Source organism: Drosophila kikkawai, chromosome 2L, assembly GCF_030179895.1.
Source record: "Drosophila kikkawai strain 14028-0561.14 chromosome 2L, DkikHiC1v2, whole genome shotgun sequence".
Taxonomy (NCBI): Eukaryota; Metazoa; Arthropoda; class Insecta; order Diptera; family Drosophilidae; genus Drosophila; species Drosophila kikkawai.
Genome location: NC_091728.1, coordinates 6,401,169 through 6,429,100, shown reverse-complemented (window position 1 = coordinate 6,429,100; position 27,932 = coordinate 6,401,169). Strand labels below are relative to the sequence as shown.

The 27,932-nt window shown below is 38.5% G+C and overlaps 2 protein-coding genes across 3 annotated transcripts; both read right to left on the bottom strand.

The window, feature by feature from the left end:
• Window positions 1-776: 776 nt before the first annotated feature.
• LOC108074610 (probable G-protein coupled receptor CG31760) lies at window positions 777-27,932 on the bottom strand. The gene is made up of 14 exons (XM_041775968.2): window positions 27,851-27,932; window positions 25,216-25,432; window positions 15,338-15,771; window positions 13,456-13,642; window positions 7,710-7,902; window positions 7,052-7,460; window positions 6,665-6,966; window positions 6,335-6,488; window positions 2,829-2,938; window positions 2,619-2,763; window positions 2,332-2,540; window positions 1,267-1,516; window positions 1,019-1,203; window positions 777-952 (listed from the first exon to the last, which is right to left on the bottom strand). Exons 3-14 carry the CDS (start codon window positions 15,749-15,751, stop codon window positions 910-912), a joined length of 2,601 nt encoding a protein of 866 aa, XP_041631902.1. The 5' UTR covers window positions 15,752-15,771; window positions 25,216-25,432; window positions 27,851-27,932; the 3' UTR covers window positions 777-909.
• Window positions 2,859-5,501, bottom strand: ZnT33D (Zinc transporter 33D). Of its 2 annotated transcripts, XM_070287987.1 has the most exons (3): window positions 3,995-5,501; window positions 3,076-3,934; window positions 2,859-2,938 (listed from the first exon to the last, which is right to left on the bottom strand). In XM_070287987.1, the coding sequence occupies exons 1-2, from the start codon at window positions 5,427-5,429 to the stop codon at window positions 3,123-3,125; spliced, it is 2,247 nt and encodes a 748-aa protein (XP_070144088.1). In that variant the 5' UTR covers window positions 5,430-5,501; the 3' UTR covers window positions 2,859-2,938; window positions 3,076-3,122. The 2 variants fall into 2 exon arrangements, with proteins under 2 accessions (XP_070144088.1, XP_017022223.1); XM_017166734.3 differs by lacking the exon at window positions 2,859-2,938 and having other exon boundaries at window positions 3,008-3,934.

Genomic DNA, 27,932 nt, shown 5'->3' with positions numbered 1-27,932 from the left:
GAAATTATTTGAATACTTGGTGGGACATTTCATGTATAACATTCGTATGGCTGAATTATATATTAAAAACACATTTGACTCTCTATTGTTATCCGCTCCGCATAAACGCAATTAATATGTTAACAACTTTGACAGACACATACACACAAACATTATTTAAGACTAATATTTAACGTTAAGCTGTTCTTTTTCCGCCAACTGTTTGTTGTTTCTCTAAGACTGTGTAAACGAAATCACAAGTTAAGCAGATCGGGGATTAGTCCGTCGTCCTCCTCAAACCACAATGGGCGTTCGACCGTCCAGGGTCTTGCTGTCCGTCAGGTTTGATGACAGCGAACAGGACGTGTTGTTCTCGTCCTCCGGGGGAGGGTTGTGCAGCTGCACCTGTTCGGTGAGCGTGATGGGATCACTGTGGGACATCAGCGGCGACTCTAGATTTTGGGGCATCAGGAGCACGCCACTGGGATGAGCCGGCGACGGGGTGTGGATCGCGTAGAGGGAACTGCTGGCCGTCGAGCTGTCACTTGAAAGGGGGAGAAGCAGCTCAACCTCAATCGGAGGCGATGGCGATGGACTGTTCACCTGGGTCACCATCGTCTCTTCCTCGCTGCTACCCACATCGTACAGCTGCGCCATCGTTTGGTGGATCCTTACGTGCTCAGCGTCATCCGTGTCATTTAGCTGGTAGTAAAGCTTCAAGCTATCATCCAAAATGGGCGCAAATAGGCGACGGAACTGCTCCAGCAGGGCTGCCTCCTCCGAGCCCGGCTGCTCCTCTCCCTTGGGGATAACTATCTCCTCCGAGTCTGCTTGGTGGAAACTAAAATCAATCACATCCTCCAACATGGTGGCAATGCCATGCCTATCATCCACTTCTATTGAGCAATCTTTAACACTTCGTTGACCTCGTCAGACTTTGCCCTTGGGCGATTTTGATTTCGTTGGCGTGCCACTGGAAAATAATATTAAATTTATAAATAGTTTATCGGAACTCTATTGTTGGTGAAGTAAAACCCACCTGGCCTCATCTTTGCCAGTTTGCGTCTGCGCCGTGGAAACCGTGTTCTTGCTGTAGGGCGCTTGGAACGAGGTTGAGGTGATGGTAAAATATCCGCCCGGCTTCGGCTTCAGATGCCTGTTGTTCATTTGCATGTGGACAGTCTTCATGAACTCGATTTGATGGGCCAGCTTTTGGACTTGTTCCTGCAAATATCACAAAATTTATAAGATTTAACTTTTCAAATTAAAGTTCTATTAAGCACCCACCTTAAGCTCCTCGTTCTCCTGGTAGAGATCCGGAGACTCCTCGGGGACCAGGCCCACTCCATTTAGGGAAAATGAGGCTGTTATGCTCCTCACCTTGGCCTTCTGGTCCCACTTGTCGCCCTGGCCCTTGAAGACCCTCAAAATCTTTGGCCCAAATACCAAAGCAATTGTTGTGGTCGTGGAGAGCTGAGTGCGCACAAATCCCAGCATGTACTTGTAGTCCGGACCAGCATTTGGAAAGAGCATGACACTGTTTTTGAGGAGAAGTTATATTAATAAATTAAATTCTTTGTAACTGACTTAAATAATTAAATTAGTTACATTCTACCGAGCTTAATTTGAATTATTACCACTGTCCCATTAAAATATTTCAGCGACCTTTTCCAACTTTAAATAAAATTCTTGCACCTTTCATCCGGCGGCCAATTAACACTTTACACAATACTAACCTAACCCAATTGGGATAGGTTTAGGTTCGTGGCACAAAAGTTTTCCAACAAATTGCATTAATTACAAGGACTTCATCAAAAGGATTTCAGATGCGAAGAGCAGCCAACCCGCAGACAACTTGAAACCGGAGAGGAGGATGATGCCGATGCCCAGGAAAGGAATGTGTGTGTAAACAAAGCGACAGACAGACAGGCGGACAGACGGATGGCAACGAGTCCTGGCAAGCCAACAAAAAGGATTACAACGCGAACACGAGCGCGCACAAAGCAAAGGAATTTAATTAAAAGAGACCGCGTAAGACGCAAGGCGGGCAGCTTTGCATTTCCCCTAATGGTCGCGACGCGTGCCCCAGCATGTTTGGATTACCCAACATGTGTCAACTGTTATAATTCAATTCTGCGGCAGAAGGACCTCAGTCAGGTGGGAGGCCACCCCCACACACTAACAAAAACATACACCCAAGATGGCTATGCAAATATGCAGTAATAAAATAAATTTCGGCTTAGAAAAGCTTATCTCGAAATTAAGATAATATTCTACCATTATTTGGCTTTAATTATTTCCTATAAAACATTAATTAAATTTCAATTTAATAGTATAGCTCATAAAACTTACTGAAACGCCACCATGGCTATGTTAACAATGGCAATATTATATATGGCATACGAGATAAGCCGCGCCTCGTTGTACAGACTCTCTGCATTCCGGACGTTATAGCACACCCTTATGCCCCAGGCCAGGAAAAATACCTCCCCAATGGCCAGACTGTGATCCCACCAGTTATACGAGCATTGCTTGAACTTCAGACGACTCTGGTCGTAGATCTTTAGGAATATAACACACAATATTTTGATATTTAAGAAAGAAAATTAAATGTATTTAAAATATTGTTATTCACTTACCACTTCTGCGTAGGGCGTTGCCGAAATGGTCCAAGTTCCCAAGTAAATCAGCATTACTAGGAGGATGGGCACCATCCATTGCAATAATTGCTGATCGTTTAGTTTTATTTTGTGTGCCGACTTGACGCGATACGTTAAAGAAACTCTGCAGAAGTAAAGGAGTTCAGTAAGTAAACAATAGTTGAGTTATATAAATAAGGACCGACTAACCGCCAGGTTTTCATTAGCAGCGAAGTGTAAGTGATGCAAAAGCCCATGTGGCGGGTCCATTTTGTGGCAATGCACCAAGTCGTGTCCAATAGGGGGAAAATGGCCACCATCTGCAAATAAAAATTAAAGATATTATAACAATAATCATTTGAGAACTTGACTTAATATAAAGCCTTTAAAAATCATTAACAACAACAAATTTTATTACCCAATATTTAATAATATTTACAAGACACTCCCCGCTTACATTAAAAATGACTTTATGCTGTATGATAATGATAGTTCCAGTTAAGTTCAACCCTTTTCTGGATCCTTGGTTTTCTCCTCCGTTTTTTTCAGAATTTCTACCGCAGGACCCTCTTCCGTGTCGACGGGATTTGAAGTTCGCTTTTTTTTCAAGGGATCCGCACACTGATTGCAATCCAACATGCCAGAAGAGTACTCTTCGATTTGGATCGTGGTCTCGAAAATGTTGTGCTTCCTGTGAATTAGTGAGGCGGCCTCTTCGAGGATACGCAGGGGATCAGCATTCTGGGCAATGGCCAGATGGGCGGACAAGGCCACCTTGTTGATGGACAGAGCCCAAATCCTCAAGTTGTGGACATGCATCACACCATCAATGGAGAGGAATGCCCGCTTCACCTCATCGTAGTCCATGTACTTCGGCGTGGCCTCCATCAGGACCATGAGAACGTCCTTTAATATTTTAATTGTGACCGCTAACACCAGAATCGAGAAGAGAAAGGTACAAATGGAATCCATGAAGGACCACTCGGGTTTAAAGAATATAATCAAGGCGGCCACAAAGACCCCAACACTCTGGACGAGATCCCCAATCACATGGACCAGGGCTGCCCGTACATTGATATTTTGCTCAGACCTCACGGGGAAATGAGTGGACAAGGTCAAGCTCCCACTCCCGCTGCCATGATGAGATCCCATGATCTTCGTACGGCTGGGCTGAAAGTGCGAGTGTCCGTGGTGCAACTGACAGGCCATTATAATATTAAAGAGTATCGCCAGTGCCGAGGTGATCAGCATTATCTTTGCATCAAGGTCGTGATCCTTTTTTATTAGCCGCTGAACGGCCATATATACAAGGATGCCTACGATGGGATTGAGAGAATCACTTGCAAAATGCGTATAATATTATTTTTATCATTCACCTGTTATTACCCAGATAAGGTACACGGATATCATGGCCCCAATCACCTCTGCTCTATACCATCCAAAGTTCAGACGCTGCGACGAAGGTCTGCCAGATAGGTATAAAGCGAACAGGGAGATCAGAAACGCGGCCAGATCCGTCAGCAAATGAGCTGCATCCGTGGCGATGGCCAGACTATTGGAAATGTATCCACCGGCAATCTCGACCATCATGAAGGTGAAGCACAGAATACAGGCGATTATTAGATTCCTTCTGGCTCCCTTATCTACGCCTTCTTGGCGATCCTCGAAATGACAGTGATCGCCCAATTTCGTGGTGATATGCCTATGTCCCGTGATCGTTAACGTTTTTTGTGATTCGTGGTGCTCCAGTGGTTTTTCCAACAGATTTTCCGAAGACGCAGCCGCAGTGGGGGGCTTTGCAGTATTGCCTTCAGGTTTATCTGAACGTTCAGCTGTAATTTCTCTGGGACTTTCTGTAATGTTATCTCTAGGATTTCCTGCAGTATACTCTCTTTCTCCTGTACTTGTTTTTGGATTCTCTGCTGCTTTTGGATCCTCTCCTTTATTTTCTTTTGGATTCTCTGCTTTATTTTCTTTTGGATTCTCTGCAAGTTTTCCTTCATATTTTTCTGTGGCATAATTCAGACTACGTTGAAGTGGAGCCTTCAAAATATTAATATTGCCACGCTTCTTTTCAGTACCTTCATGTGGCTTTGGCTCCATTTTACTCTCATTGTTGTTAGCCGTAGAAGGTATCAGATTTGATCTTATAACTATCGGCTTTGGTCTCACCCAAGACTTTGGCTTGGAGGCTTCTTCAATCTTTTCTAATTTTTGCAAAAACTGCTCTGAAAGTTGCTCATTACCTAATTTGCTATCCTGAACTTGAATTGGCTCAATTTTGGATTCAGAGGATGAATTAGGATCCGAGACATAACGTTCGGTGTGAAGAAGAGCCTCCCCGGAGGATCCTGGCGGTGATTGCTTCTCTTTTACTGTTTTAGATTTAAAGACTTGCCTGTTTTCTTCGACATCCTTATTTGGTAAATCTTTTTTAGAGAGCTTGTCTTGCTCTGGGGAAGTCGACTTACTTTGGTTGCCTTTCTGTGGAGGGACCTCTGCTGTAGTTTGGCTTCCTAATCCAGAAAATCCCTTCATTAAAATAGAAGTCTCGGGTTTGGAAACTTTGGTCTTTTTCGGATATTTAATTGACTGTGTACCTTGTGAAACTTGATTTTTGCTTATTTCTACTTCCTTAGCTGCGGTCTTAGCCTCGGAGCGAAGTGTTTTTCTTCTCGGCACATCATCCATTTCTGCCATCCTAACCATTGCCTGCATGGCCGCCTGCATAGCCTGCTCATCCTCCTCCTCCTCTGCGGAATCTTCGACATTTGAATTTCCATCTTGCTTTTTAAGCGATCTTTTGCTCATAATATTGTAACAATCAGTTGTTATTTTTTTTTTGTATATTTAAATTTATTTTTTTTGTCTATTTTGATTAGAAAATCGACTGCGATTTAGTCCGGTTACACTTTTTTATTCCCTTTGCCTTTGAAAGCTCTTAACCCATTTGCTGTCCCATTGTTTGCTACTTCTTGTTCCTGCCATTGTGTGTATATTGTGTGTTTATTCAAGGGATGGAGGTTTTATGGACGGTGGTTTTATGTGTCCGCTGGGTGGTGGCTTAGCACTGTTGGTTAGCTAATGTTGACAACATAATTGCCAACAAGTGGTATGGGAATATGTAACCACAAGCTTGGGTCAGGTGAATGCAGAATATGGAATGCTCTCTTCAGGAATACTATAGAAAGCGAAAGCTTTTTATTTAAATGTGAATATATAGTGAATAATTGTTGAAAATCTATTTTTCCACTAATCCTCATATAGTATAGCAACTTTAAATTATTGGTTTATATATTGAACTTCGAGTCTTGAAAATCCTATATATTTTCAATTATTTTTCATATTTTTTACATTTGTGAGTAAATAAATATATCCTCGCCGCAAAATGAATGTAAAATCGCTGATTACTTTCCCTGAGTAAGTGCTTAAAAGCCGCATTTAAAATCCCATAAGTTGGGCTTTTATGTTGCGGCCTGTTCACAGATCCCTTTGCCTCCAGAAATGGGAAATGGGATAAGAACTGAGCCGGGCGGTTACACACATGTGGGTTAATTATGAATGAGCTCGTGTCGGCCACGTCGGGCCTTTTGTCGCATTAGCAACATTGTTTTCAAATGGCCTTTGCGTGTTCTGGACCCCTTTTCTCCCCCCCCAGAGTGTTTAGCCCCTTTAATGGGTTAAGAGCGTCGCCCCAAATGACCCGAGAAACTCACCTCTAGATACATGATGGCGCATCCAATGAGCGTGATCATCAGGAAGATGGGACTGGCCACCTTGAAGACCTTGACGCGCCGATGCCGGAAGAGGTAGCCGGCGAGAACAAAGGTGCCGCAGGCACAGCCAATGGATATGGTCAACAAGGATATTCTGTGGAATAGAAAAAGCATTGAAATGGAGCAACCTACGATTTGATGTCGCCGGGTAAACGTGAGAGATGGCAAAACTTTAGGTGATTTTAAGCTAAGCAATGGATACATTTAGCTTATTTCTATATTTCTCTATCGACCTTTTGGCATCACTGATGGGTGGTGAATGAAACGCACCTGAATGGCCAGTGGTAGTTTGCCAGACATGGCTCCGGACCCGTGCATGTGTCACAGCCGGGGGCGCAAGACAAACACTTGAAGACTTCCGTGTAGTAGTTGCTGATGTTGTCCTGCTGCTCTTGCCAGGCAATCTCCATGATGGTGCCATTGAAGCCATCCGGGTGACGTAGCGAATAGAATCCGTTTCGGCAGAGGCACTGGTAGGATCCCCGGGCCCAGCTACTGCTCCCGCTCAGCGTGGTCAGGAGCTTGACGCCGCTTATTGTCGGTACTTCTACACTTGGCTGGCGGTAGTCGCACTGCAGAAAAAATATATATTATTATTTTTTTTATTAATCTGCTTGATTATGATTGTAAAATATTTATGAAACATTAATCACTCACCACCATGGAAGTGCGATGACACTTGTGGGAGCTGTGGAACGCCTGCAGGTCACTAATAGTGCCCTCGTCATTGGCCCCCATCCTGCTGGGCAGAAACGGGGCTCTACGGATAGCCGGTAGGCGTTGCTGCTGCTGCAACTGATGCATTTTCTGGCGGCGACTTCCGAATTGGTACGGCTCCGCCTCGCACTGATTAACCCGCAGTGTGGACACATCGATGTCGATGCTGATGAAGCCCCGCAGTCCATGGCGCCCCGTCGGTGGTATGGCGATGCTATAGGAAACCAGCCAGCGGCTGGCCGAACACGAGAAGTACGGATATGTCCACCAGCCCTTGTAGTAGTTGTTGGGCGGACTCGGTGCAAATTTCGGTGAACGCAATGTGGGCGTTGTGGTTTCATCGTCGAACCTGCGGAGGAGAAGTTCCCATTAATCGAGATTGCATGTGGCGGATGTCCACGAAATGAGTAGTGTTTTTGCTTTTTGGCTTTTTAAATATAGGTTTTCAAGTATCTGAATTTTTATTTGTAGGCAAGAACGAATTTAAATTAAAATAATAATAATAATAATTGGATTTCTTCGCTTGTACAGAGCTATATTTTTATCTTGTTTAAAGGGAAAATAATAATTTATAGGTTGTCGCTTGATTGAGACCTACCAGGGATAACTTCCAGCAGGTTTTTTTCCAATCTGCATACCATCCTCGTCGTACCTCTGCGTTTCCGCCTGACCGCTTTTCACCCACCAAACATAGGACTGCACCGCACCGTTGGTGAGATTCAGGGCCAGAATACGGGCTCCAGTTATAAAGTCATCGGTCAGCAGTCCTTTGGCCAGGGCATCCGACAGGCCTGTGCGTATGAAGAACAATAAACAGACAGTGGATAAGCAAAAATGTTATTTCAATAATTGGTGGCGGAAATTAAATGAAAACACACGCACACACACACATACAGGCAGGGTAATTAAGAATCGCACTTTCATTTCGCTCGAAAATAAATTGGCCATGTCACTTCGCTACTCATTATTCCTGAATTCAGCGTAAATTGCTGGATTTTAATTATTTACAGCACTCATTTTCGGGGTGCCATCATTTCGATTCCCAGCAGGAATCGCATTTACATTCTCCTTGTTCGATTGCATTCTACGCGACTTACATAAATATATTTTTGAGGGAGAAAGTAATGAGCTTATGATAGGAATATTTTTGTATTTATATTTGAACATTTATATGAACATTTTATATCAATATGAGAACTAAAACAGTTTCTAGACGTAGTTTAACGTCAACATTGCGTATGCGTAATATTTATGTAATTTTAGCTTATGGTATTTTAGTATTTAAATTTTATTTAAATTATAAAAAATTATGAATATTTAGAAATCCTTTCAATTTATTATTATACATAAGTCTAACAAATGCTTATTCTTATGAAATCCTTAGCCAGAGGAAGACTTAGATTCTTATTACCAACATTGCGTATGACTAATACATGTTCTAGGCTATAAATGGTTTTAAGAACTTAGCTAAATACAAAACTTATCTTAAAATTAATTTTATATTAAACTTTTACATTTTATTCAATATTGTTTCGTATTTTCCCAGCATAAAAGTACAATGCAAAATTGATTAAAAATGGGCTACTCTTTGAATTTCATTTTCAGCAACAATCGCTTTTGATTTGTTAATTAAAATGTAACTTTTAATTAAGTTTTTGTGTGCAATTGCGTTTGTGGTGATGCGATATGTGCATACATAAGCTATGCAAAGTGAATTTAAATACTATAATTGCGTTATGAGCGCCAACGAATGGTTAATTGTTCGTGTTGCATTCGCTGAAAACTTTAAGCGCTTAACTCGGAACATCTGTTATTGTTATTGCAACCTTGAAACAGTCATTAAAAGCCGCAGCTGCTGTTGCGCTGCAGTTGCGCCTTTGTCCTTGCTGAAAAGTGTCAACCCAACAACAATGATTAATATGCGCGGCAGGACATCGACGGTCCTTTCGTTTCGTTCCCCTTTTGCATTGCCTCTGTTAGTGTGTGGGCGTTGACTGTCAAAAGCTAATATTTTTTTTTGCCACATTCGCGTGCCTTTTTGGTTTTAGTGATGACAGGATTTGAAGAAAAAACCATTGTTTTTAGTGGTAGTGGGGCTTAAAAAAGCTACAAATAAAAACAGATTACAAAATTGAGCTTTCAACTAGAGATTAATTTAATTTACTTTAAACAGTTAATTTTTTCATAGAAAAGTTATAATTACTAGCAAAACGTTGGTAATTTTGTGGCTAATTCGAAGATAGAACAATTGAATAATTAATATTTATAATTAAAAATAAATTCTACATTTGATTAGTTTTGAAATTTATTTACCAACTAAAAAAGTTCGAGTTGTTCGATAATTCTATAAAGATTGTTTTCTCAATTTCATCGGGAAAATGGCTAAACAGTTTTCACCATTATTTGTCTTTCAGGGAAAAGCAAGGGAAAGTCAAAGGGCGAGGGCGAAGGGAAAGCGCAGGAATGGGCAGAAGCGAGAACGAAACGAGAATTGTTTACAAAGTAAACTTATTTAAATTCGATTACCGCAACTTCCGTGGCACTTTCTTTATTTTCATGTTTTAGTATGTATAGGGCTTGCTTATTTTCCTTTTCCTGCCATGTTTTTGTTGCTACTGTGCAAGGTACCCCGTAACATCTCGCAAAGTTTTCCTCTTTTCCTTTTTTTTTTCGATTTTGGTCGGGAGAAAGCAACATAAACCGTGTACGTGCATTTTTTTTTAGTTGGTAAACTTTTTACGGAGTTGGAAAGAGAGGGAAATTGAAACAAAGGAGCTGTGATGTACGTGGGATAAATGGCTGTGTATATGTTTACATTGGCCAACCGATAAAAAAAATAATGTGACACAGTTTACTTAATTTCTTAGCCCTACCAAATTATGTTTGCCTATCGAATTATTAAATGAAAAAAATGGATGGATACAAAAAAATTAATATATTCGATATTTTATATAATATTTACATAATTTCTGTAATCCTTTGAACATCTAGGGTAACAAATAATACATACAAAAGTCTTTTATTTGAAAACAGTCGTAATAAAATAAATGGTTGAAACATTTCCACGCCTCGATGATTAATAGTTCCGACAAAAAATTAAATAAAGCTTAAAGTGAAGCCTTTGGAAATCTCAAACCACAAATGATGTTTTAGTTTAAAAGTCACGAGCCATATGGTAATTTTGAAAACCCCAAAAACACAGAGAGAAATTCTACATTAAATTCTACATAGATTTGTATATGAGTTTTTTTGTATTAAATTTGTAGAAATTAGAATTTTTGCAATTTTTAATTAAGTTTGTATTTCATTATCATAATTATTTCAAGGTTTTTGACTTAATTCTTTATCCCAGTTCGTAAAATGACTTTCCTCGCTGTGTATTAATACATGTGTGCATATCCCTTCTACTTTCCATCACCATTATCCTGAGAAATGCGGCGGAGACAAAACGCTTATGGTAAACAACACTTCGGAGCGGCTGACACTGTGGGTTTCACCTGAGAAGGTAACATACGCCAGCGGGGCGCATAAAGGGAATGATGTGCTTATGGTTCGTGGGCTCATCCATCATCCGCTCTGCCAGTTGGTTCGCACTCCTCCGTGTTCTATCATCAATCTTTTTCCCTTCTTTTTTTCGGATAGTTTGACAATTTATTGCCTCTTGGGCAAGTTTTGTTTTTCTCGGTGCGAAGGTGTTGCAGGAATTGTATCAACAATTGCTACAATTTGTGTATGTCTTCTTTTTTTTGGGTCGACATATGTATATTCCGAACAATATTCTTCAGTGTGTGTGTGTGCTTGGGCAAGTGTGTTAAATTGCCAATTATTCAAACTACAGTCAGACATGTTTTTGCCGTCACACACATACAGGTGCTTTTTGCAGCTGTCAGGTGTTTTGTTTCGCCCCTTTTCAGGAATAATTAAATTTTGCCCGAGATTCGGTTTGCCTGAAAGCGGACTTCTGGGAGCCATATTTTGTGGAAATCGCAACTGGGATGGGGGGGATCTTATTCAATTATGTGTGGTATTCATGCTCAAAATTAAAAGGAGATTTCAGAAAATGGTGATGTGAATTGTGAGTTGGTTAACAACTTGTACTTGCCAAAGAGGGTCGTTTTCTAATCGTAACTTAAATGATGAAATTGTTGTGGATGAGATGACGAATATGAGAGTAGCGAAACGAGCTTACTTTTGTATATTTTAAGCTAAGTATTGTAATTTTATTAATTTTGTAATATTATTATAATTATTTAAAGTGGCCTACCTTTACGAGTAAAATCAATTGAAATACTTCCTTTCATCCTAAAATAAACCCAACTCAATTGTTTTATTCTTTTCCTGCATTTAAAAACCATTTTCATTCCCTTCACATACATCCCTTTAAATTTAAGCCTAAAAGCAGGCAATGGACTCTTTGCTCAAGCCTCTCTCTGCGCTTCTCACATCGTGCACTTAGGGCAACAGACAGCCATGGCAGGGATATTCCACTGCCACTGTTGCCCCTTTTTAAATTGGCTTAAATTTATTCGATTTGAGAGGGCACTTTATACGAATAATTTATGCGCCGCATCAAAATTTCAAGAGTCAACACAGGCCAAGGGTAAGATAGAGACAAGTGCCAAAAATGTATACAAATGGCTGCCTCCTGTTGCTCCAGCGCTCAACAGGATGAACAGGATGGAACAATAACAACAAAAGCAGCGGCAGAAGCAGAAGCAGCAACAAAAGGCACCAATTTGCCTTCACTTTATGCGATTTTCGCTGACACGTCTCACCTTTTTGAGCACGAACAGAGCGAGTGATGGCAAGAAAGCACCGATACCGGCTCCAAGGCGGTGTGGAAATCATGACCATAATGGCAACTTGTGCGCTCCAGCACTCCCGGGCTCCCCTTATTATACCAATCTCAATCCTGATCCGAACCCGAGCAGCCACAGCGATGAGTTCATTGTGCGTTTTGTGCTCCGCCTCGTCCTTGACTATGCATGACGCACTGATATCATTTTATTGGATGATTCGTGCACTGAACGAAACATGTTTGATTTTTAATTTGGTTTTCTTAATTTAATTTTATAAAACGTATAATATTTCTCAACTTCCAGATAAATATTATTAAAAACTAAAAAGGTTTTCAATATAGGAAATAAGCAACGATTTAAAAATCATATCTGATGGCAGTTCCCTTATTATTTAAGATTTTACATAATTTTATTTTCTTATTTTAGTGTACCCTTTTGTTAAGCATTGTCAAGGTTGCCGCTGGGTGGCTGGCAACTGGCGGCTGGCGACTGAAAACGGAATGAAAGTCTTGTCCTGACAGCCGCGCGACAGCATTGGGGTTGACAACGAACGACGCACTTGTGGCGCGCATCACCATCCCAGCAGCACCCGTCACCTTTTCCCCATCCGCATGCAAGTGTCCTTTACCGTTGTTAGTCCCAATGTTAATGTTGTTGCTGTAGATTTAATTTAAAGTTCGTATTGTGCGTCGTGTCATCCATCGCATTCGTTCTTGTTCTCAACTGTGATTTACCCACGAAGCTTTTACGGGGCGAACATCGCCAACGAGAACAAATGGGGCGGGATGGAATATGGGGGTCCAAAAGGAACAGATTTTTTGTGAAATTAAGCAAGGACATGTATGGCAATAAGTACAAATATACACAGCATCCGACAAGGTTCCGAGGGTGAGATGAAATCTGTACACAACAGAAGGGAATCAGAATTCCACTTAAGGGATATAAGGAATTGTATTTGAATTGGGAACGAACAAACCGTTTTTTTCTTTCTTAATCATAAGAATTCCTTGGAATATAAGTGTGATTGTGGCTTTAATTACTTTTTTTTTATAGAATTAAGAGAAATTAATTTTTTTTGACTTTTATGAAGTTAAAACCCTTTTCTTAAGCTCTTAATTTTTTCAGAATTTATTTTCAAAAAAAAAACTTAATCATTTCTGATCTGCCGCAAAAAACAAGCTGTGAGCTGCAGACAATTAAAGTAATGCCGAAATCGCACAGCTTGAGTCCAGAGCTTGCGGCGTGGAAATGGAATAACTTTAAATCTCCTGGGAAGGGAAAGCTGAAACCATATCGATACACTTTTTTTTTTACTTTTTAGCCAAACACACACACCCACACACACACTATAATCGGCTCTACATGCGAGGCACACGTATTAATTTTTGTATATGAATTTTCGCAGCCGGAAAATGTCATTCCCTTTCCAATAGCTCAGACCCAGCACCGCCCACACGCAAGCAGCAAGTAAAATCAATAACCGATGATGGAATAAAAGGACACGTACAACATATGCGAGGTGGAATATTTTCTATTCAAACTCACCGCCGTGCCGAATGATGCCAACTTCCTGGAGTATCGAGGCGGCCAAGTCGGCCTTCTGTCTGGAGCTCTCGTACCGCTCTGAATTAATGGGCACTTGCAGAGGTCGGTACTGGGTGGAGATGCACAGCGTTCCCAGGTTTTCGGTGGCAATGTCATGGATAGTCACCAGCGACTGTTCGATGGCGGTCTGTAAATGGTTGGTGAATCTCATATTATTAATAATATTTTTAAAAGTTGAAACGGTGGCGTAGAGAATACAGTGCTAAACAATAATACAATATATAGTTTAAATAATAAAAAATTAAGATAAGGGCGCCTGTTGGTGTTATTCAATACCTATTCATAATTATTTGACATTATATATTTATAAACAATTTTACAAATTTCCTAATAATATTTACATAGCTTATTTTATTTACTCATTTTTCTCTCAGTGCATATTCATATTTTTCGGCTACCCAAATCATATTTTTATCTATTGAAGCCTGCGTTTTGTTTTTATTTTACGTTGGCCTGCCGCTGACAAACGCATTAAAAAAAAAAACATTTTGACTAAACACAAAAAATTCATTGAGACCCAAAAATTTTTTTGTTTGTCGTTTTTTTTTTGGGCCCTTTTACCGTTTGAGTGGAAAATTACATTATTGGCTTTTCTTTTTCATGCTTTAATTTTTGTTTAACGCATTCTAGCCACCGAAAAAGTTTCCTTTGTTTTGACTTTAAATTGCTAAAGACAAAAGGGCGAAATTGAATTGAAAACTTTTGACTGAATTTTCTGTTGGCGCATGTATTGTAAATGTTTTAGTCTGTGGTCCAACGGCGGGCCAAGACAATAAAGCTTTTTTGGCCATTGGAATATGGAAAACGATGGTGAAAGTTGAGGAATAAAGATTGTCCCCAAAACCAAGTTTCCATTGGAAAAGTATCTACAACAGAAATTCGCTTGGCACAGATGCTAACCATTTAAGCTAATTAACTTGGCTCATTATGGGCACATAAACCTCGGTGAAATACGCGGAAGTGGTTTCCCGGAATCTAGTTAAGGAGAGTGCGGGTATAAAACTATGAGTTCAGAGAGTGAGAATACTTGAATATTTATGAGCCGTTTATATAGTAGAAGTGAAGCCAGGTGATAAGAAATAAGTCAACGAGTTATCAAGAAGCCCAAACTTATCTTCCTGTTAGATTGAGTAACTTAATAATATTCTTAGACATTTCATAAAACCTCAAATTTGTTTAGCAAAACAATAGAATTGAATACGTCCTCGCCTTGTAGTACTCATGCTGTACTTCATCCCATTTCCCCATTGATCATTATTAAGTGCTCACTAAATAGCCACTTGGTACATTTTGGAATGGCATTGAGACTTTCGAGTGCCATCGCGCCCTTCAATCGCAATTCAATTAACCAGAGGAGACTGCACCGAGGGTGCGCCTTAAGCGCAAATTCCAGGTGCAAACCAACCCCACCTCATCTGCACTCCAGTGCAGTACTCTTATTCTCATTATTTCAATTGCACTCCAGTGTAATTGCGGCTTAAATGGGGCTTACACTATGCCACATAAATGGGGTGAGACTGTAATCGAGAAAATAAAATCCATTTTAATTGCATATCACAATTACTACTTGGTTGTTAGGTAAGTGTTTTCAAGAATGCTTATATGAAATTATAAGTTTGTTTTCCATTTATTTATTCTAAAGTGAATAAGAATAATATTTATGATATTTAAGCACCTAAAATATGGCTTTTAGGGTATCCAAAAAGCGATAAACTAATCTACGAATAACACCTATCGATGACACAGTAAGTCCTGCCCTGCTAATCTCTTGAAACCTCATATATCAAGCTTAGTTTTGCCAATTCCCCGAATGCACACTCACCCTGGCAACTGTGTTGCCATCGCCGATTCGTACGATGCCCTTGAATGGATCATCCAGGATGCCCCAGTTGGTCGAGAACTTATCCGTGGCTGCCGCTGCTGGTGATGAAGCTTCCGCAGTAGATAATGTGGCCGATGTTGCCGTCGATGTCGCTGCATAGTCTCCCAGTGTTGTTACTGTTGCCCCGGGATTTATTGCAGTTGTTGCCTGTGCTGTGTGATTATTGAGCGCCACCACAGCCAGCAACAAGTGCAACCAAATCAGGGGGACAGCTCCTCCCCAAGTCGACAATTGCTCCGGCTGCTGATGCTGTTGTCTCGGACAGGTGGCATCTGGGGGATAAAGGCCACCCTCTCCACCCGCCGCCGTCGGCTTCTTCCTCTTGCGCCTCAGAGCATTGTGCCACCATCTCATTGTTGTGTTTGCATCCGCAACTGCAGGAGGAGAGAACGGAAAACAAGGATTAGTTGTCGACACTGTTCGCTTAAAAAGTAATTTTAATCATCTGTTAGCTGTAATTTCTTTTTCCCAAGTTTAGAAACTTTTTAATGGCAGGTAAAAGAAATAATTGAAACAATTAAAGGGAAAGGTTTTATTTTTAATTTTAACAGAAATAATAAGAATAAGCTACTTAAAATATAGCAGAAGAAACAAATATGTTGTAAATATTTACATTTAAAATATATATCTTCAACTTTTAGTAAACATCAACTAAACTTGAAGCATATTGCACATATTTTTCCAACCATAACGCATTGAGGTGACGCAAAAAAATAGGGAAATATGAACTTCAATCGATACAGACTTTATGGCTGCACATATGTATATGTGTATATATTTTTCTTCTGCCAGCCAGGCCATTATTATTATACTCTCTTACAAATGGCAGCCATTTCTTTGGGCTTGAAAGCACTGCAAATAAAGGGGAAACGCGTGTGGAGGGTTCTGTATTGATGGATGTGGGGGTGTGTTACCTCTTTCAGGAAGGCGGCGAAAGCCATTTTTATGACAAGCTAACATGTGCAGACACAAGTGGTCTGAAACTTAAATCCCGAACTTGGTTCCCCCAGCTTTCTTCTTTGCTCAGTTCAAATGCAAAAAATGTGTAGCGTTTCGTTGGTTTTCTACGCTTTTTATTTGATATTTACATTTTGCTGGCTTTCACTGGCGAAAATGGGTCGGTCTGGGAGTGTTTTCCACTCACTCGTCCTCCTATTTTATTTATGTCTTTGGTATTTATTTACGAGTCGGTTTCACTCAGACCTCCCCAAAGTTGTGGGCGTTTAAGGTAAGCAAGTCGCTATCTGTCCATGCACTCACTTTCTTTCGACTTCCACCTGGCCCCGTCGAGAGTCCCTTTTGGCTTTGTTTACACATACTTGTCTTGTCTTGGCCGTAAATAAATATTTCAACAATTTATTTATGTGTTGGCTTAATAATTTTTGCATGTACCGAAAGCGAAAGTGGAGCTGATGAAGGTTAATTGGGCGTACGGAAGTGGATATATTTGTCAACAACTCTGAGGAAAATAAAATGGGGAAAGTCCTTTACCGCAATGAATAAAATATAGGATTTCAACGGATGAACCTTTTAAACGACAACTTTTGGGGGATTTTAAAGAGAGTTTTAATTGTTAAACTCTTAAGTAATCAAATAAAATATAATATTTAACTTATTTGATATTAAGGCGTGAAGAAAATATAGGATTTTGCAAATGAATCATTTTATGGTATTTTTCAGGGGCGTAAATTAGCTAAATAATAATAGCTGATGAATATTTTTCAATAGATAAGATAAACAAGGGTTTTTCTTTCTAGTTCTCAACAAATGGACGTTGTTTCAATATTCTTGTCACACGTGTCGTATGCGTAATTTTTTTAAAGACAGGTTTGTAGAGCTGAAACCAAGTAAAATATTCAAGAAATAAACGATAAGATAATTAATATGTATATATCATTCTTTAAACAAATAGAAACCATTTTAAATATATTGAATCCTTAAATAAACAAGGTGAAATGCTTCCCATTAAAATTGATATTGCATGAATAATATATCATAAATTTTAATTTTCCCTACAAAGTTAGCAACTCCTGAAGCCACCTTTCATTATGCTAAGCAGTTGCCTTGTTTTTCCGTCATCTTCAGCCACCTCGTTGCCCCACAACCCTATACGCATTAGCCATTTGTTGGTGGTATCTGGGTAAAGAGTGTACCAAAAAAAATTTGCCAGCCATTTGAACTTGACTGACGACAGCATGTGGATTATGATGATGACTGGGATGGGATTATTATGATTCCGCCCACAGCGCTCCATGTTTATATTTATTGTTTACAGTTGGAAAATTCTCCCTTTTCTCCAGTCTCTGGTCGCGTTTTTTCGCGTTTCATGAGCATGACTAAGCAGCCATCCCCGGCACACACGCATACATTTTTTACTGAAGAAATTTATATGAGCAATATGCAAAGGATTGAGTGGATGGATTTTGACTGGCTTATGGACCAGGGGGGGCTCCTAGCCAAAAGCTGTGAAAGGGTTCAGCGCACACAGACACAAGCCCAGGCCAACGAAAAACGAAAAAAGGACATGTAAGCGGAAATGCTGTTGAACATGGCTGCCAGTTGTTGTTTATCCCCTTTATTTGCAAGCTAAAATAAACATGAACGGGGGCAAAAACGAAAGTCCCTCTAAATCTGTACCGGACACAAGGACATCCACATCCTATATATAATCTATATTCACATACAGCCACTCGACGGCAAAAGATGACTAAAAAAAGATTATTTAATGTTTCTGTTTTTATATAATAAACTGTTTGCATGTAAGACTTAAAAATTAATTATAATTAAATGATTAAATATAACAAATATTAAAATAAATTATATTTTTTTTTGCATATATATTTTATTAGGCATTAAAAATTACCCCGAATGTGTTGCAAAGTGTAGAGAAACACGTGCAGTTTTGTAACCGCTGTTCACTTTATAAGTTTGAACAAGTTTTTTGTTTTTGAACATTTTTGCCATGTCACATTGGTTGTGGTTTCCAAAAACATGTTTCGGATTTTTCATAGAAACCGTTTTTTTTTAGGACAACTAAATTTTGATAGAATTTTGTAAGATTCCCAGAAAATTGAAGAAGCTGTATTAAATGGTTTAAGTTACTTAATTAACCTTTATGCCTTATTTGTTTATTTATTTATATATTTTTAGTGATACTTTCATTCCCTTATTTGTATACAAATACCCGCAAATGAAACCCAACTGAAATGTAAATCCGTGTCCACTTTGCATGCTGGATAATCTAACGAAATGGTTCCATGTTTCCCATACAACGTTAACTAAGCCGGTGGCTTATGCTGACGGAGGTCCTTCAGGGGCCCTGCCAATCATTTCGACTTCGCCTATCGAGCATTTCAAATCTTTGGAACATTTTTTTTTTTGGTCTCAGCTAAAGAGGCTTTTCCCATGAATTAGCCGAGGTCGTCCAGGCAGCGGGGGATAAACTCCTGAGGCTTGCATTAATTTAATGAGGTTCCTTCTGCCTTTGATTTGCTTGCGGTTTTTTTTTCGACCATCTACTTTTATTTTGTACCTAGTGTCGACAGACTCCGAAGGAAATGAAACGTTTCAACGCCTTTTTCCAGGCTTTTCTTTGCCGACTTTTCCTTTCTCTTGCCTTCATTTGCCAACTGCCTGCGGTCAGAACGTCACAACTCAACTGGAATAAGTGAAGTTGTCAGTTGGCTGAGTGTGTTAGTTGTTGCTCGGGTTTTTCCTAAGCTACGTTTGGGCGTCATGTGTTTTGCATAATGTCCTGGACTCGATTGAGCATTTGATTCGACATGGATCAGCTCTGCCTCGGTGTCTGTGTGTGGAAAATTAGGTTGAGGAAATTGCTTTACAGATTAACTTTATCAAAAGATTGGTGCTAACTCATTCCGACAACTTGATGTTTGCGATATGCGAAGATAAATGATGTCATATTGGTTATGGGAATTTTACAACACAGCGGGTTCAGGAAAATTTTTAAGGTTCTAAGCTATGAATAGGTATACTTTCTTTCAATTTTTAAAGCGGAAAACATTAAGTATTCATGAGGCATATTTTGCAAAAAAATGAGTCAGAACCAAATACTAATAAAGTTACTACACCTCATTAACTTCTGATTTATGGTGGAATTATTGTATTATTTAATATTATGAGCCTATTATCGTTACCAATCAATTATCATTCGAAAAGTGAAACGTTTAAGAACATCATTTTTCTGTAATCCCAATTTATTTGACTTTCCTTCGAATGACTTAACTTTCTAAAGAAATCAGTTTCAGAGATGGATAATGTCCATATTATAAAGTCATAAAAGGAAAGCACACACATACAGTGAACAGAAGAAATACCGAGGAAGACTCAGGAAATGAAAGATATGGGAGACAAACAGAGAAGCATAAAAATCAAATCATTTCAGAGCTCAGCTCATGGCATGCGAGGGATCCGAGGGATAAATGCATTGCAATGGATTGCCAGATGCTTGTCGTCCTTTTTAGCGGGCACTTTCCGGCACATAAAGCACATGGAATTATTATGATCGAAAATCAATGACAAAGAAAACTGACAAAATCAGCAGAACGATGTGGCCCAAACACACACAATTGTCGGCGGTGGAGGGACTGTGGATAAAAAGGGGCTTTTAATGGCAAACACACCAAATAGGGACTTAAAGGACACCGATGGAAACGAGGACGCTTGACCCTCCCCCGAGTCCTGTTCCCATTTTGAAAGACGGCGACGCACAAATGTGTAAAGCAGATAAAAACGTGCTTATGAAAAGGTCCCACAAGGCATAAAGATAGTTTATACGATGAAAGCCAACGATGGACCTCAAAATAAAGCCACTGGACCAGGGAGAAAAGCTGGCAAACTTTTTATCTTTTTTTTTTTTTGCTCGTCCTGAACGAGGAAGTAATTCAAGCCATTTCCATAAATAAAAGTTTGCTTTTCTGTCGGCAACTTGGGACAGGTGCAAGTGTTTTCCTTTTTGGCCTTTGAGGCGACAGGACCAAAAGTAAGCAGAAAGTGTCGGGCAAAACTGCAGTGACATCAAGTGCGATAGCAGGAACAGCTGCAACTGCAACATGGCTTCTGGCACTAATGACAACTTGGAAAACAAACGTAGTTACAATAAAAATGCAAAAGCAAATAATTTTCACAAATTTATAAGAGTTTAAGGACAAAATAGTCTTAAAAGTTGTTTTGGGGAAACAAGTTTTTCCATGAAGAAAGCTAAGAAAATAAGTAAATATAAATTTAAAGGCCATTCATTTTCAGAAAGTTACCTTATCATTAAATAGTTCTGATCTATTCATTAACGAGATAAATATTATAAAAAACTAAGAGGCAGCCTGGATATTTTTATAAATATTACAAACAACATAAATAACAACACCCCAGGTACAGGCATCTCTTTTTACCACTCAATAAATTCGGGCAAAGATAAAGAAAAACCACCTAATGAAAGAAATCATTAACTAAAACAATCCAAATTGTAACAAACAACAGTCACTGCTGCAATAACTAAGAACACCAACCACCCTGGACAGACTGAGATCAAAAGTTAAATGACCAATATTAATATAAGAAATGGAAAAAGCAGACACAATAAACACTCGTGGCAGCGAACAAAACAAAAAAAAAAAGATAAACTTATAAACATGTTGACAAATTTTGTCTCTGTCCATTTTATTCGCTTTTTTATTGTTTTCCTCTTTTTTCCTTCAGCTTGGCCCAGGCACACGTCATGTGGAAAAATGCGCTGAAGAACAGGACTTGAAGCTGGCGGAAGGAATGCGAGAAAGGCGAAGTCGCCAGAAGAGGAGCACTACGAAAAAAATAACCAGAATAAAGGATACTTTTACTAGGTATGAAATTGGGAAAAACCCTTCAACTTAGTTTCCAGGAGAAACATGACAACACGAAAAAGAAAGCAAATTGCATTCTTTATTTATTAGGTGAATTTTCCTTTAAAGCTAAAATATTAAATCCAAGAAAATTCTAGTTTCATTTCATGGAATTCCGAAAATTCTAGGCTTTTGGCTTAATGTTTCTTAGAATCAAAAGGAGAGTTGTTTGCCAGGAATTCATTAAATAACATTGTAAAAGATCAAAAGTGTTTTGGTTTTGATTTTGGGAAATAATTTGTAATTAAATAGAAACATTGTAGTAATTAGTAGAACAAATTTTTCCAATGAAGCAACAATTAATTCTGTAATGTTTACTAGAGTCGGGCAGAAAAAGGCAAGTATATTAGACGAAGGACATCGTCACAGCATCCGTGTGGCCATCGTCGCTGCCGCCGTGTTGGTTGCAGTTTGCATATAAATTAGTGTAATTAAATGTCGAACAAGTGCCATTACATTACAGCAACAAAACTATGGTTAATTGTGTCTTTGATGCTTTGGCAATAAGTTTACTAAGTGAGGATGTTAGCACGATAGAGACGTGAGGTCGAGTGTGTGGTTATAAAACTTTATGGCTGAACTTGATGGCTCTTCAAAGCGTTGCAGCAGCGCCACAACTTGAGTGCATCCCGTATGGTATTCCTGCTGTATGGTATGATTATGGTTGGCAATTTGCAAAATAAGAGGGGAATGAAATCACGACTATATTCTATACATTGGATGAATTTGTCAGATTTTTTCCACTTAAACTTTTATTAAATTTTGTTACTTTGCGGAATTTAAAGTTATGTATAAAAATTACGCAACGTTAAAGAGTTTTAAAACAATTTTACGTTTCCTGACAACCTCGTTTACTGCATTCTTCCGTAACCCGGTAAAATGTATAAAATGTATTTCACAGAAGATCCCAACCAACCAACCTTGGAACCACTTTCTCCACTCTCTCTTGCACTTTTGCGGCCATTAAGCGCAGAAGCTTCCTTTTTAGTGACAGAAGCTTTGCCTGTTTGCATCAGTTTCTTGGTACTTTTTAAAGGATTTTCCAGCATCATCATCACTGGGAAAAGCTACAGGCGAAATTAAAATGGAAGTGCAAATTTGTTGCTGTTTTGCCGGCAACTCTTTGGCGTTTGACTTTCGTTCAAAACCCAGGCAATAGCAGCAACGCCCACTGGGAGATGCAAATGAATCCTGGCCAAAAACAGTTTATAAAAATGCACGCCCCCTTGACAGCCCCGCCCTGTTTTAGCCTTTGCTGTTGGACAAACCGTTTTGTTCACTTTGTCGGTATTTAGTTCTCTGTCGAAGGTTGAGATTTATATACGGATATATACACCGTATATATAGATTTGAGTAATGAGAAAAGTTTCTATTGGGGGCGGCGCGGCGCGGATTATTCATTAGCAGTGGCTGTAGCTTGGTTTCCAGCTTGTTTAATACTGGTTTCCATTTTTTTTTTTTAGGGTTTTGGCCAACCCTTGCAGCTCTAATTGCTTAAATTTAGTTTAGTTCTGGGTTAAAGGGAAAATGTAAATTTTCTAGCCAGCTTTTTGGCAAGATATTATGGTAATTTATGGAGGAAGGAATCTAAATTTAATACATTTTATTTTCATAAAATTAATCAATTTTAATGCACAAATTTATTTTCAACTTTCCCTTGGAAGATCTTGCAGGTTTAATTAAAATCCTAATCGAAGAATCTAACTAAAATATGTAAACATTTCAATTTTGCTTAAGTAACCATAGTAATTAATATTTAATTACCTTAATTATAGAGATTAGTGTGCTGCTTTTATTGTGTCAGGTCAATAACATTATCAGGCCGCCCAGTAATTAGACAAAAACAATCAACACATAATATAAAAAGCTAATGAAAGTCATTCAAGCCGCGGCTTCGTGTTTCTGGTCATGGCAATTTAATAACATTTTCATGACACCATAAAAGCGTTACATTTGTTTAAATATCTATTCATTCCGAGGGTCATTAATATTTATTGTCACTGTCAGGCGGAACCACGTGGCTTCCCTTTTTTGTTGTTTGTTTGTTTTGTTTGTTCGTTGTTTACTGAATTGTCGCACAAGAAAGAGGAGTCGGCTTGCCATTCGAGCACATTCCGCATCGCAATGAAAAAGCAGCTAAATAATAAGCCTTAAGGACATAAGCAGACTAGCAGCTCACTTCCATAAGTTCGCATCCAAAGCAGGCTTAAGTTGGGTCTATTATTTCCCCTTCTATGTATTTATACATTTTTGCTCTCCTTTGCCAGCCGTAGGGTAAGGATATTATTGTCAGACATCGAGTGCCATGATTGATGTGGTAGCGAGTGTGCCGGCAATATTATATTTAATCCAAATAAACAAGGCTTTGTCTAATTATAACAAATGAACGGGATATGTGATTGATTTGCTAGCATAAGAACACCAGAGTGTACCCTTGAAATTTGTCATATTATTGTATAATTATTATAAGAATAATTAATAGTTAACAAAAATCAATAATGTTTTACAGATATTAATTAGCTGTTGAGGAAATTTGTTTACATTTTGAATCGGTTTTATATATTATAATAATAATTATATATAAACAATTAAATATATTAATAATAATTACAATTACAAGACGCAGTTATACTTAAGTTAATGCCAAGTTATTAAAAATGTTCACAGAATTATGAAAAAGTTCTCTGGTTTTTGGTTGTTGCGTTTTTTTTCTTTTCAAATTTTGTCGCCCTGGGTAACCATATCCAATTATCACCTTTTCCATTGTCACAGATAAATGATTCCTATTTACTGACAGCCTTAATGCTTTATTCAATTAAAATGATAATTGTGTTATGTGGGGTCTGGTAAATAATCATGCGACCAAAAGGTTGTTTTCGTGTTTGCCACAAATTGTATTATCCTATTAAATGCAAATCGATAATTAGCGCCTGCTATATATCAAACATGATTGCATAACAATGCCTGACAATATGAAACACCACAATCTGCCAATCACAACTCTAATAACTGCCTTTTAAATGCGATTATGCTGATTAGTGTGCAGCATTATGCAGAATTATTCTACGGTTTTATATTTGTGCGGTGCAAAATAATGGTTCAATGCCTTCTCCAGGGTCAGAGCTCTGAATATTTACTTAGTAGACACGATTTGTTGTTCTCCCTTTTTAGTCTCAAGAGTATAAAGAAGGTGAACGAACAGCAGAACACACACTCCCGAGACCCCCTTAAGATACATCAATATTTATGGGAGGAATTTGTAGCATACTTTTCAGTCACCCGATGAGGCGAGGCCTTAAAGCCATTTAATTTTATTATATTTTGCGGACTTTAAGGACCCAACGAGCGGTTAAAAGGTCTAAGACCCCGACCGTCTCCCCCTCGAAAAAGCCCCATCAAGTAAATAATGTAACGCACTCAATTATGTACAATAATTTGGCATATACCTATATAAATTGTATGTATATATCGTTCCCATGTACACAGCGGCGTCCGGGGCTAAATTTAAATCTCTTGAGGGGTGGTTTGCGGCTCTCGTTTTACTAATACATCTGATGAAAATGGAATATCTATGACGTACTTTGGGGAGCTGCGAGATGTCGGTGAATGAATTATGAATATTGGGTTAGTTGTGTGTATTTTTCGGAATATGCGAAAAGGTTAGGGGCCTAATTTTTATCTGAATACGAGGCCCTAATTAATTTCATAAAATAAGCGTCACCAGACTCATAAATAATTCGACATTTATGAATTTTATTGTGCATATTTCGGATAATAAATATTTATAGAAAAATCAGTAAATCAATTTTTTTAAATAAATTTCGAATGCATTTATTAATCTTTTAAATTTATTCTTCAATGATTGCTCAAATTTTAAACAGAGTAATAACAAATATATCTATATACTCCCGTCCATAAACTTACCTCCTTTACCCAAAGTTCAAACCATGACTCTGGCTTTTCTTGGCCCTCTTCAAAGTCAAAGATTCGACTGCTTTTCTCGCTTTTCCTTTGATGCCTTCTGTTTGCTTGTTATTAGTTATCTGCCGATTTTTGTTATTTTCACTTCATCATCTCCTTCCACTTGAACGTTTCTTTTATTGTCTTGTGTTATTAAATTTGCCGTGAATCCGCTTATTTTCTGTGTACGCAAATATTTAAATAAATTTTAGAAATGCTATTTGCCATTGTAAGCTTTTACGTAGGCGTTACTTTGCCTCGTTATTGTGGAAATTGGCTTTATTTCAAGTTATTTCTTTGTTTGTTCATTGAGTTTATGCCAAGTTTATTATTGGATTAATTCATGGATGTGTAAAATATATTTTGTTATTGTTCAAGGCTTTATATTAGCTTATATTAGAAGAAAATATTAGAAACTTCTACACAAAAGGAGCATTTATTTTGATTACTTTAAATTGAGAGGATTTAATTTAAAAAGACGGACTGACTTTTGCAAATATTTTGTTAAAAAAAAAGAGTTTTAAACTTCATAAGTTTTTTTTTTAACAATTAACAAAACAGAGCTTATAAATTTTCCAAAATTTTATTTAATTTAAGACAAAACACTGAATTTGACTTATAAATTCCCAACTTCATCCTGTGGGAAATCATATTTCGGCACTCGACTTGAAAGTTGCCTTCAGCTAATGACATAAAATGAATAATTCATTGCATTGTTCATTTCACAAGCTTCCAGCTTTTCCAAGTCAGTTTTAATTTGTTAACCCAAATAAAGCTTAGCTAACATTGTGTGACCCATTTCGTTAAATAATTTCTGACTTTGTCCTGCGAGATATCACTTTCCTGCTCTCGACTTGGTAGTTTGCAATTAATTGCGAACTTTTCGCCCCTGGCATTTTCACCCCCAAACTTGGCTTCCAGAGGAGCTGAGCACATATTATCGTTAATAATGAATGGAATCCAAAGTTTCCTGCACTGGGGACAAGGACAGGCTAGAGGGGCAAGTTGACGGAAAACTTTCCGATAGAGCACAAGGAAAAAACTTTTAAATACACTCAAAATATGCTAGCGGGGGAGGGTTTCCTGGTCTGTGGGTTAGTACTTTCAAAATTGCCGACAGCTGAGCTAAAATATTTATGAATATTTATTAGTCCTAGACTGTCGCTTATTAAAAACTTAATTGAAGCTGCTGCCGTGGAACCTGTTGCCGCCTCATTAACGTCGCAAATTTCTCTTCGGTTTGCCCGCTGGCAACAAAGTTAATTACAATATTTCATTACAGCCACAGCCGGGGAGGGGTTTGAGGTGCAACATTTTATTCCCTAACAAATTGCCAACAGCGCATTAAGCGCAATAACAGAATAAAAATAAATTAAAATAAAACCAAGCCAAAGAAAAAACGGAATGAAAATAACGCAAAAGAGAAAGATGAAATGGAACGAAAATGCAAAGCAATTTGTAGTAAATAAAAAGCGGAATGCCGAAATGGCGCCCAAATACGCAACTCAAACAGGAAGACAAACTTTTCACGCCCCCGCAGCAAGCACGCCTATAATGTGTGTGTGTGTCGGTGTGTGTGCACGCACACAAGCACAGTCCACATATACACACAGATGTGGGGGTCCCAATACATTGACAGCGCACACGGGGGACTTTGATTTTCATGACCAAGTGAAAGCGAGACGCAAAGAAGCAGACGCAGAAGAAAAGCCGAAGGAGAATGCCGGGGAAAGTTGCCTTTTCATTAAAAGGCATTTGAATGCTCTTCTAATTTTTGAAAATTAGACAATGGCTTCAGTCGATTGAAAACTAAATTAAAATTAATTTAAAGAGTAGAAGCAATGAAAGGAAGAACTAAATTAAATATTTAATTTTTAGACAAGGCAGCAACTTCCTTTTTTAAAAAATATTTTAAAACTCCTCAGTATTTTCTTAAACTTAAAATTTAATTAAATTAATTATTCCAAAATCGCTTTGAGAAATTTCTCAAGAAATATTCATACCAAAAGGCAGCCAAATTTGTATGGTTTTTAGTAAGAATTTCAGAATCCGCCATCAACTCCTAGGTTTGAATCCTGCTTAGTAATGCCCAAAATTCAAAGACAAAACTCTTTGATTTGCCAATGAGCCCCCCAAAAATAAGCATTAAATAAAAGTCAGGGGCAGACACACCGTTGCTGTCTAGGTGGGATTTATGTATTTTTGCCCTGTTCTCCCATTTACTTCTTAGATTTTTGGGCAGACGCCCACACGGCGCCAAACTGCGCAGTCTGCTTGTCTTGATTATTCAACAGAATTCGCAATCAAAACACATTATTTTTGTTGCTCTTAACTTTTCAAACAGTAAATTTTTTAAGATTGAATATTGTTCTGTAAAATTGTAATCAATTTTCTATAAATATTGGTTTTATTTTCTACGAACACTTAATTTGCTCTTAGTATAATTATAATTAAAGAATGTTTAATTTTATCTAAGCTTTATTTTTCATTTAATTTTTGAATTTATTGTAATTAAAGTTTAATCATTAAACACACACGCACAGGACTTGCTTTATTAATTCCAACAACGCTGGCCACTGAGGCTGCTACACTCACTCACACTCAAACACCCGCACACACTCTTTCTCAGAGGGTTTTCGTGGTGTACCGTTATTCCGCTGTTGCACAACCGACACACTCGA